The 12,105-nt window shown below is 43.6% G+C and overlaps 1 protein-coding gene across 5 annotated transcripts in view; it reads right to left on the bottom strand.

Annotated features, from left to right (window-relative positions):
• The window catches only part of ARHGAP20 (Rho GTPase activating protein 20), a 103,246-nt gene that overhangs the window by 39,427 nt on the left and 51,714 nt on the right, over positions 1-12,105 (bottom strand). For all 5 annotated transcript variants that reach the window (XM_024105818.3, XM_065581458.1, XM_065581457.1 and 2 more), the window contains 2 exons: positions 8,634-8,804; positions 608-757 (listed from right to left, as the gene is read on the bottom strand). In XM_024105818.3, the coding sequence (XP_023961586.2) occupies positions 608-757; positions 8,634-8,804 (321 nt within the window). The remainder of the gene's footprint in view (positions 1-607; positions 758-8,633; positions 8,805-12,105) is intronic.

The raw sequence follows: 12,105 nt of genomic DNA, 5'->3' as shown, positions 1-12,105 counted from the left end.
TAGTGTGCCCTCACAGCGAAGACCATGCAGAAACAGATTTAAATGCTCATGCCCGTTAATATTCAGCGTTTCTGTTTTAGGAGGAATTTTGAACTTATTTTCTCTGGCACAGTTTAAAAAAAACTGAACTGAGTCAACATTTTACTGAATGATTCTTGCCTGTACTCAATGCAAACTCTGCCCCTTTGCAGGCTCATATGATAGACTCTTTGACCCCTGGAAAGGGTTGACAGCCTGGCTGTGCCTGTTCGGTAGTTAGCCTTACTAAGTAATCAAGGTATTTACAGAAATATTTTTTAAAAACCAAGACAGACAGTTAACACCAAGCATGTACACAGCACAAATCATACAGCACTTTGCCAAATCTTCAATTTTCTCCTCACCCATAAGAGCTAGGTGAGTACCACTGCCACCCTTTTTGAGATCTGGAAACTGAGGCAAAGAGATTAGCTGACTTGTCTCAAGGCAACAGAGGGAATCTATGTCGGAGCCACAGAGATCCTGGCTTCCAGGCCTATGTGTAGACAACACGTCATTTGTAATATTTTTATTACATTACTAACCTACCTAATTTAATAAAGCAGCAAATACACTTTTCAATTCCTACCTAAAATTAGCAACACAGTTGGTGGTGGGCCAGCCTATAACAAAGGACCTTTCCGGGTTAGTGCTGCCCTCATAGACCTCTTCCATGCAGGATGCCGTCCACATCTCACAGAGACGCACTTGGCTCTTTAGTTTGAAATGAGATGGTGACCTGTTGGCAGAAATGCCAGCTATTAGAAACATGAAAACAGAGGAACCCAACTTATTAAATACCGTGGTGCTGACGTGTAACTTCCATCAGCGCTAGCGGACAGATTATACTTGTTCAGTTAGAGAAATACAATCTTTTACTGGGCTTTTGTGCTTACAGATAAATACAATTTACTTTCCATTCCACATAAAGATGTCCCTTGGCTGTCCTAGCCCTACACTATATCAAAATTATTAAAAGCATAACAAATTAGTTGATATCAGCCAACTCAACTCTATAGATGCAACCCACAGTCACTACAAGCAAGCACTGTAATCATCACCACCCCACAGGCAAAAGGCCGAGTTAACAGATCGGTTTACAAAATCGAACTCCACCTCTTCTGGACAAGCAGGAAAAGAGATTTCAAGAGATGAGGGCCCATCCCAGAAAGTTCCCTGCCTGCCACCAGGATGTGTTGAGCCAAGCACTGCAAACAAGAGTGCATCATCTCAGTTCACCATCGTGAAGGTGAACGGGGATGGTGCCTAGATACTATGGTGATTAGTGCTCTAGAAATAAATACACAAAATAAACAGTTTTAGAACTGTGGAGGATCTGAAATACCTTCTTCAGGATTAGTCTCATTTACAAGGTATTTAATTTAGGTCACATTGAACTATTTAAGTCTGAAATGGGACAGGACTTGAACCTCATGGGTTTAAAAGGATTGTGCTAAATTCACACTGCTCTGATTTCTGACGTTTTCAGTTTAAATTCTGAAAACCACTGCGGCTGGATACTGCACCACAGATGACCCAGCATTAATGTGAATATCCACAGCTGAATGTAAAAAGAATCCTGCATGCATATCTCTATAGCCACTGGCATAAAGAAGTAGAATGTCTGTAGAATATTGTGAAGTTACATATTAAAATCATATCTTTATTTTTATTCTGCCATAAAGATGCGTAACCCACTGTGCATCTCACCTCTCTTAAATCTGTAATACTTGATACAATTTGCTCATAAAATGATTGGATTTTTTTTTACAGAGCAAGTAAGAGCTACTGTCAAAAATATTGCGTAATTGTGCATAGACTGACCATGGAATGAACTGTTTAAAAAATTTACAAATACAAGGACAGGAGTGAAGTCTAATGAACTAAGCATAAGATCTAATAATATAAAGTTATCTCTGGTGTAACTCCATTGACACCTGCGGCGTTACATCAGGAATTCATTTTTTGGTCCAGTCTTTCCTTTTCCATTTTCTGGTAAGGTGCAAACTTTGCCTGGTACTTTACTCTCTTAACATTTACAACACCCCAGTGCTGGATCCCCAAAAAACCAAGAGTGAATATTGGCAGGGGCCCACACAAACACAGAGATGCTTTACTGACCACAATTGGTGGAGTGGAGTCCCTGGTGTAAATTCTCCACCATCTGCCTGGGTTAGCCAGACTTGTCAACTATTATCTATGTTTAGGTACCTGAGTAAGTGGCCTGGTTTTCAGACATGCTGAGCACCAAGTCACTCCCATTAAAGTCAACAGAGTCAGAGAAGTATTACTTCATCCATGGGCCAGTGGAACCAGGGAGCTCTGGTGCCTTTGCAATGGAAATACTGTGGGGGCTCCATCCCTGTGTAAACTCGGACACAAGAGTGGGGCCCGGAAGGGCTGGGCCCATCATTGCAGCCCCCAGGATTGGACTGTAGAGCAGATAGGAATCCCCCAGACCCTCCTTCCCAGACTGGAGCTGGGTCCCCACCCACTGAGTCTCAGTAATTCCCCTCTCTCCCCCTCCTATCCCTTTGTCCCCCCATTCACAGGCAGCCCTCCCCCCATTTTCATCCCCATCTGCCAGGTCCTTCCTGTAGTCAATGAGAGGTGAGCACTTTTCAACATTATGCCACTTATTTAAGTGCTTAATTACTGTCATTAGAGCCTAATTTTAGGCACCCAGTTTTGAGACTCTTGGCCAAATATCAGAGTTTTCTGGTCAGTTCAAAATCAGCTATCATCAAAATTCAATATTAACCAATAGGGAGGGAAGAGACTGACTGGCCTAAGGAGAGATGGATTTTGTTTTCAAGAAAACAAATTGACACCATTCTAAAATATGCTTGTTTTTACATTGCAGATATAGGACACCATCCTGCTCCTAGTGAAGTCAACAGCAAAACTGCTAACTTTAGATGGTACACAACTGAGCCCTACATGAAGGCGCAGGTACACTAATACATGCCTACCTCTCTCATACCAGCATGGCAAGTCTAGTTGCTTTCAGTAAATGGCAATTCAGTATCTTGCTGCTATTAACAGATGGAAGATTAACTTCTCACTAGGTTAGTTAATCTCCTTAATAGGTGCTTCTGACAAAAATGTTAATGGATCCACTGGGAAATTGCTACCATCATTCCATTTATTTATCCTCCTACTAATTTTCCCAAAAGCAGCCAGACTTCAGAACAGTAACCAAATGTGTGTGTTGAGGGGGAATCTTCTATCTCTACATCCCATCCAACACACCTGTGAGGAATCATTAGAAATCTTTGTTAAAAACAGAAAGACACAAACTGCATTAAAGCACCTATCTGTAGCTGTTGGCATATGGTAACAAATGTGTAAGATAAGGAACTCCTACCAACACAATGCACATAGAAATGTTGGTTTGGAGATCAAGGATCTTTCAATCAGCTAACTAGTGTATTCTCTTTTCCCCCAGTCTCAGTTTATCTGGATTCTCATAGGTTCTCCTTTCACAAGGCTGGCAGAGGAGAAACACCTGTAAACTATCAGCTGTAGAGATACAGCTGACCAACAGTGAGTAAACATGGCTTAAATCCTCATGTGGCCGCAGCAGAACAGGAGGGTTTACTTGTGTGTGCCCAAAGATATAGCACAACCATGGACTAAGTTTAAGGCTTTGATATTCCACTTTGGCAATAGTGAAAGTAGCTGAAAGGGACCCTTGTGTGGCCCTCTCAGAGTTATTTTGCTTCTAACAAGCTGACTTTGTAGCTCTGTAAAGTATTGTCTGCCTGGAAATTGTTGCTGTGGAGTTTGCCTGACTTGATAAGTGGATTACTGTCTGAGACTGCAGCTCTTGCATAAAACTGGGTCAGCCTAAAAAGGGATCTGATTCTTCTGTGTGGCTTCAAAAGCCTTCAGCAGGAAGAGTGACTGCTGGTAGGATCACAGTCAGTGAAATTCCAACCTTTGGTTGAACTACAGGATGTTGACCAATGGTTGCTAAACAGGATGCCTTCTGTCTTCAGTGTGTGCATGGGGTTTTGGTGGCATTGTGTGTTATATAAACACAACAAATGCTTTCCATCTTGATATGTACACATTCTAAAAAACTGAGTTTATCCACAACTCCAACAAGCCATTCAATTGCTTTTCCCTGCTAAGCAGGGCATCCATTACATACTGGGCATCAACTAGTCTCTTTACTTCCCGTCCAGATTGAAGAAAAATGCCCCCAAATTATCTACATTTTCTTGAGAGGCAGTAAATATAACTTGATTTTTTTTTTTTAAACCCAAACACTCACCATAAAGCTTGGATTTTTCCTCACGTAAGAGCCAGGACAGTTTATTTGCAGAATCAAATTTTGTATTGTACCCAATCTTATATCTGGGTTAAATGAGACACAAAGAGCTCAAATTACCTCATCCAAGGTGATAAAAATGAATCAGTGGCTCTGTTAGAAACTAGGGTATTCCTGGCTCCTAATCCTTTGTTACAGTCACAGGAAACACACTTATCTGGATGTTCCCAAATCCCAATCTCTTTCCCAGGTCCCTCACCAATGCTTTCTCTCCTCTACTCCCTCCCGCTCACACACACCTTGAATGCAAGGTCTGTTATGCGAGTGCTCTGGGATATGAGAAAACCAAGCTGGAGTCATACGAGTGAGAGAGCTAGTTCTGCATGAGTGACAGGAAATAGAATAAGAGAGTGATTTGTCTTTGTGACACAGGGACCCTTCTACTTCCAGACTAGCTCCATGGAGAACATACATGCCTAGATGCAAAGAACACCACACATCACATAGTGAAGCGAAGCAGTATCTTCTGTTTCTTAAACCTCTCCCTCCTTTATGTACAAAATCCTGTGCTCAGCTTCTTTAGAATTGGAGGCTTGGGGAACAAAGGGGCGGGAGAAGGGGGAATGAGTAAAAGGTGGGGAACAAGTTGCTTAAATCAATGCTTTGCATAAAAGTGGACACAAACAACAAATAACCCTAAAGTTCTCAATTCTGCCATTCTTAGTCACTTTGAGCAGGACGTATTACGTAAAATGCAAGGAAAGTTCTACTCAACATAAATATGAAGGGGAGTATGAACCTCTTACTAGGCAGGAGTTCCTTGCAACACCCGCCGATCGCAGGGTTAAGGAACACTTTTGGGCTAAAGAGACCCTGCCCCCACGCCATGGCCGGGCATGCTCAGATTGGAGGAGGGGTTTAAAAGCCAGCCAGGCAGCTCAGTCTGGGGCAGGCAAGCAGGGAGCAGGACACACCCTGGGAACTGCCAGAGAGGACTGGAGCAGAGCCAGTATTGAGCCAGTGAGTGAAGGGATCCACAGCACCCAGTGGAGGGGACATGGACCAGAAGCCCAAAGCTGAACATGACACGAACGCAGGTGAGCAGCTGAGTCAGCCTCAGAGGACCTTGAGTCGGAACCCGGTGGAAGAGGGAGAGCCCAGGCTCCACTGCTCCTGCCCTGGCAGCAGCCACTAGGCGGGACTACCAGCACCTTGAACCATCACTACTAGGCGTAACAGCCCCTGTAGTGAACTGTGACCACTAGGTAGGAGCCACCTGAAACACTCTCCAACCACAGGGAGGATCAGGTCCAATGCTTACACATGAAACATCAAAGTAAATATCTCATGGGGAGGGGTAAAAAACAGAAGAGGAAACTGAGTCCACGAGCTGCACAGACTAAAAGCTTTCACAGAATAACAACTAGTGATGAACGGGGGGAGGGATAGCTCAGTGGTTTGAGCATTGGCCTGCTAAACCCAGGGTTGTGAGTTCAATCCTTGTGGGGGCCATTTAGGGAGATTGAGTAAAAATCTGTCTGGGGAGTGGTCCTGCTTTGAGCAGGTGGCTGGACTAGATGACCTCCTGAGGTCCCTTCCAACTCTGAGATAATATTTAGCCCTTTTATTGCACTGGTCATCTGAGGATCTCAAAGAACTCAAAAAAATTCAGCAAATATTTAATTCTTTAGTTACTTGGCATGGCCCTCAGCACCCCAGCATCTGCATATTATCACTATTTTTTTTTTTTTTTACAGTTTGCTCAACTGATGAACCAAAAGGTTAACTGTCTAATTTGCAGAGATACTTTGTAAAAACCCAAAGTCAAATGCAGAATCATTTGCTGAGATGGGAACAGAACCCCCATCCTATCCACTGACCCATACAGCACATCTCCTTTCCCAACCTGCTGAGGCTCTAAACATCTCCTGCAAGGTACTGAGCGCCATCTACTCCCACAGACTTTACTGGGGGCAACTGGTATTCGTCACCTCTCCAGAGGTGCTTACCATCTCACAGGAGTGGAATCAGAGAGCTGAGAGCCTGCTGGGGACTTTTTAAAGAAAAAACTTGGACCCATTTACTGATAATGAAAACCTAATTATAAATGAGATTCCTTTTCAGAGTGACTGATTTGGGCTGAGCCTGCACATATGTTGCAAATTAGGAGTACCTCTAAATATAGAGTAACACTTGTCCAAAGAAAGACAAAGACGTCTCTTAGACACATGCAGCCACCAAAACTAGGGAAGTACTTAACACAGAAGAATATTACAGATTAGCCATTTATGGGAAATAATTTTGTAGCTGAGTCAAATTCAACAGGATCCTCATTTCAGTTCAGATTTTACTCTGGTGCACTACAGTCTTAAGTTCACATCAGACATGAAGAAGTCAACATTTATCACCATATATTGGTCCATGATACACCACAGGTTTCCCCTATGTACTACTTAGAATAAGAAATAACTACAGTATCTCAGATGATACTGCATGATAACTTTTGGCAACTGTTGACTTTTTAGCGATATAGGATTCAAATACACCTCTACCCTGATATAACGCGACCCGATATAACAGAAATTCGGCTATAACGCGGTAAAGCAGCGCTCCGGCGGGGGGGGGGGGGGGGGGGGGCTGCGCACTCTGGTGGATCAAAGCAAGTTCGACATAACGCGGTTTCACCTATAACTTGGTAAGATTTTTTGGCTCCCGAGGACAGCGTTATATCGAGGTAGAGGTGTATTAATTGCTGATAGAACAGCTTGAGAGATCATATCCCAATTGGTACTTCAAGACATAACAAGTAATATTCAAAATATTGTTCTTATTACTATCGTTAACAACCAATAGGAATGGAGGCTCATTTTCTTATTACCAGAATCCCGCTCTGTTTATTCCTCTTTAAACCCTAAATTACAGTACTTTGAGCTGGTTTAACTTGTATCAAATTCACACATGGAAAAAACATTTCATTTTTCCAACTCCTTCAGAAATTTTAGACTCTCCTCCACGTTAAATTAAGTGCTGTGTATTCAGCTACCATTCCCTAGAGGCCATGTAGGCACTATGGTAATACAAATCTACTACTAATAATAAATACACATGTAGTAAGTTACTGCTCAACATGAGTTAGTACATTGCTTATACAGCACCCAGTACAGTGGGACCCTGATCCACGATTAGGGCCCCTGGCTGCTACCGCAGTGCAAATAATAAATAATAATAAGTGGAAGGATCCAGCCCTATGGATGTTCACCACCCCATGGATAGTGATATGTGTTGGAAATAAAATATCCCTTATTGTCATACCACAAAGTGAAGGAATTCAACTAGGGGTTTTATGTTTACTATATGTGATTCAGACAGACATGGCTCAGATGTCTATGGAAAACATGGATTTATATTGGCTCTTCCCAGAGCCTCTGAAATAGCCATTTGAGGGGAAAGCTGTATTGCAACAAGCACAATATTCACGTTTAAACCATCCACCCTCCTAAAAGGAAGTACATGGTGCCTTACAGAGAACGAAGCTACATCAGTGTTTTTCATATTTTTCCTTAACGCATAAACAAGTGAAAGCACTCTCAAGATTTGCCTTAAACCACAATTGCTGAAAGAGGCTAGCATGCTAGATCCATCTTGTAAATTTGATTTAATTGTGAATGGTAGAATGAATAATCTGAGCTCAACAACAAGCCTGATTACACATGAACAGCTCCCCAGACTCCTCAATACTACCACCTTCTATTTTGCTGCACCAGAAACAGTATTTGGAAGATAATTCAAAGAGGACAGAAATGCTCACTGTAATACTTTAATATTAAATGTTCTATAGAAATGTTAATCATCTGCGGATATCAAATGACTTCCCAGACATGTATTAAATCTTTAACACCATGTGATGTAGGTAGGGATATTATACACATTTCTCAAATGAATGAACTGAGATCCAAGATGCTTAAATGACTTGTCAAAGTTCGGACAGCTGGCTACAGAGCTGGGAATGGAACTCAAGATGCTTAACTCCCGCTCTATCCACTAGACAACATTCCCACTCTCAGCTTAAGGCAGCACTTCTAAAATACCCTCCCATATTGAATTAACATACAAGTTTATGATTCCTTTACCATATTCTAGTCTGGACTGAGTGACTGATTTGTGAGTGTACAAAAGCACTTAAGGGAGTTAGGAGCTCAACTCCCATTGGCAGACTAAGAAGCTCTCATGAAATCCAGGGAAGATTCACTACTGAAGATAGCATTAGGGAAATTCACTGGATGCTGTACTGAGGAGGGGTGCTGCTCTGCAAGACTATTCCCTTAGGAATGATACTTACTTGGACTTGGCAACAACAAGGATGTCTGTGAAGAGGAAAAGGTGCCGTTCCTGGGTCTGAAGGCCCGTCTTCAACTGAACATGACCATCAAGTACAAAGGCTCTGTTGGGGCAGATAAAGGACTGCACAAGGGGACATGCTTCCGGACTGATTGGGGAGAAGCAGCTTTCCCTGCAGCAGGAATAAAGGGAAGCAAATCAGCAAATCAAAAATAACGAAGAATGGCAGAGATTTCTCACACCAATTGCTGAAAAGACAGAAAAATATTTCATTAATTCACAGTCTAACTAAAATATTGCAGGGACGCTGACTTTTGCTTTGCACAGCTTAGCAGCACTGTCACCTGTGCATCTTGTACAGCACCAAGCACATTGTTAGCACTTAGCAAATAATTTAAAACACAACCCCCGCAACTCTGTATCAGACTGTTAACAAAATACTGCACATATTGTAGGTTCCCCATAAATCAATGTGCCTTGGAGCAGGGAACATCTGAGCAATCTTTGTGTGTGGGACTTTGAATAACTTTCTAAAATTGCAAACTCATACTGAGAATCACAGAGACCAATATTGAAAAAATAAACATGGTACAATCAGGTTGGGATGCACTAGTGACAGACCACACAACTGTCAAAGTATGTATAATGTAGGACCTAAACTGCACAGAATTTGGCAGCTTGCTTTTAATACTGTTTTATTAACCAAGTCTAAATTATTTTCCCATTGCATTTATCACTAATATCAATAGTTTGTCGTCAGATCCTTGTAAATTCGTGGCAGAATTTTCAAACTGATTCAGAAAAGGTCATTTTGCATTGGCTCTTTACAAGCGTAACTCCCTGTATATTAATAAAGCGAAGTTTCCATTTCTACAAGATGATGAGTTTCTCTGGGAGGTGCGGAACATCCTTAGTTCCCAGTGAAGTCAGCAGCAGTTAAGGGTATTCAGTACCATTCAGAAGGTGCTCAGCCTCTTGCAAGACGTAATTCTCTATCTGCTACCCAATCCTGTTGCCATTGCAGAGAACGTGAAATACATGTGACGCAGACAGAGCCTGATTCTCAGTGATGCTGAGCACCTGCAGCTCCCAGTTACTTTGACTGGAGTTGAGGGTGCTCAGCACTTTTGAAAAACACATCCCAGGGTGTGTGGCCTTTTATTTCGCTAAGAATAAACAGGGCAGAGCGAGGCAGAAGTAAAGCATTTTCCGACTGAGCCTGTTCCTACTCCTATGAAAACTGGTGGCGAACTTCTACTGACGTTAATGGCAGGAGGATGGACCTTGTAAGAGGATAGCCACAAATGTACAGGAGAGACATGCAAAAAGAAGATTGCAAGCAGAGAAAGTGTTTTCAAATAAGGTCATAGGCCTTCCCAAATCTCTTGCACAATCTGGCTGCTTCCCTGTGTTTGTAACCCCTTGCTTGCACTTGGATTACTTGGAGGGCTTCAGCAGTAATGCTGATTTAGGAAATCCAACAGCTGGTGCTGAAAGGACAAGCGCTTTGATCAGCCTACATGAGCGTGACTCACTTTCACTGATCTGCAAGGAGGCAGTGAGGAGCTGCCAGAGAAAGTCCATATTTATCCTAGTCGTGGCTGAAGACCTGCATTTTAAAAAATCATTCCTTCATTTTATTTGGGACAGAGGGAGGAGCAGGAGCTTTAAAAATGAATAGTGCAAAAAATAAAAAGTTACTTGTGGGAGTAGGGCCTAATCCTTCCTATGCAGAAGAAGTGTTAAGAGAGGTGGGGGTGAGAGAAGAAAGAGCTCATATTAGTATAATGCAAGAGTGGGTAGGTCACTATGTGAGTGGGCAAGGTGAGGGATGGTGCAATGAGCCACTCTTCAGCCCCACCTTCTCCCACAATGTGGTTTGGGAGTGCTGCCAACCCTGCTCCTTCCTAGTGCCCCTATAGGCATTAACTGCCCAAAAAGGGCCTGGCCCTATTCGCCCTGAACTAGTCAGCTAGCTGGGCTGGCGAGGGGTGCAGGAGAGAATGCTGAACCCTCTCCAAAGGCTGTGCCAGCGTGGGCTGCTCAGGAGCCCCCTGAAGTTATGGTAGCTAAGCCAGACTGCCTTCTCAGGGCCAGAGCTGCAGCACAGCCCTTCCGCACCCTCTCCAGTAATACTTAAGGATGTCAAGGGCACCCGGGAAGGGATCAATCTCCTTACATGTCAAACACTTAGCACAGCGGTTCTCAACCCTTTCTATATCCAGCACTTCTCTCCCATCTAGCCAGGACCAAACACACACACACACCCATCCGGTAATAGGGGGAGAGCAAGGTGGCTGCATAGGTGTTGGAACTAGGGGTGCTGTCGCACCCCCTGGTTTGAAGTGGTTTCCATCATATACAGGGTTTACAGTTTGGTTGAATGGCTTTCAGCACCCCCACTATACAAATTGTTCTAGCAACCCTGCGTGGCTGTGACCCCTGTTTGTGACCCTTAAGTTGAGAAACTCTGTCCTAGCACAGTACTGGGGGCTCAGTATCAGAATGTATTTAGAACCAGGAGAAGTTATTACCTCAGACACAGGGAGCATCCTCCAGTTGTCACCTAAACAACCACACACCAAGAGCTGTGATATTCCAGGATTTTCAGTCAGGTCAGTTCTGAACATTGGGTTAAGAGCTTCATAACGGGAGTTTCAGTACTTCAGGGGAGGGTAACTATGGAAACACTCGAGAATCACTTCATTGACTCCTGTCCTTTGAAATCCTCGGACTTTGGTTATTCAGCATATTAAACACTTGTGGCCACGTTATCAGGGACTCCATTATATAAACCCACTCGTCTAGTGTTCAGCCCAGAAAATGAAGCAGAAGTGATTCATGCTTTGGGCTGGCGGAGTTCCTCCATCAGGATGCACGCGATGCAGACGCAATGCCCACTTATCTCTGAAGTGAGTAATGACAATTGTTAGAATAAAAACATGCTGATATGTTATTATAACCAAACCAAACAGAAGCCTGTGAAGATATGTCTACACTGCAGTGAAGCACCTGCAAGTGGCTCATGTCAGCTGACTCAGTCTCGCAGGGCTCGGGCTACAGATGTTCAGGCTCGGGCTTCAGCTCGGGCTCTAGAATGCCATGAGGGCAGAGAATCCCAGAGCTCGGGCTCCAGCCTGAGCCCCAATATCTACACTGCAATTAAACAGCCCCACAAGCCTGAGTCCCACAAGCCTGAGTCCGCTGACAGGCCTAGCTGTGTGTGTTTAATTGCAGTGTAGACACTGAAATGCAAACCTGGGCTCAGACTCCGGCTTGAGCCCAACCCCCCATTCTGTTCACACACAAATCTCTGGCTCAGACCAGGGTCCTAGGACCCTGTGGGGGTGGAGGGTTTGAGCCAGAGTCAAGCCAGGGTCCAGGTTCAAGCCCTATTACTTTGCACTGTAGACGCAGCCCCCTCTGACTCAGGTCCTGGGAGTCTGCCAAAAGTATCCCACAATCCTATAGGT

Source organism: Chrysemys picta, chromosome 1 (assembly GCF_011386835.1).
Source record: "Chrysemys picta bellii isolate R12L10 chromosome 1, ASM1138683v2, whole genome shotgun sequence".
NCBI classification, from domain to species: Eukaryota; Metazoa; Chordata; order Testudines; family Emydidae; genus Chrysemys; species Chrysemys picta.
Note: the sequence above shows the minus strand (reverse complement) of the source record. Positions and strands in the feature narration are given on the sequence as shown.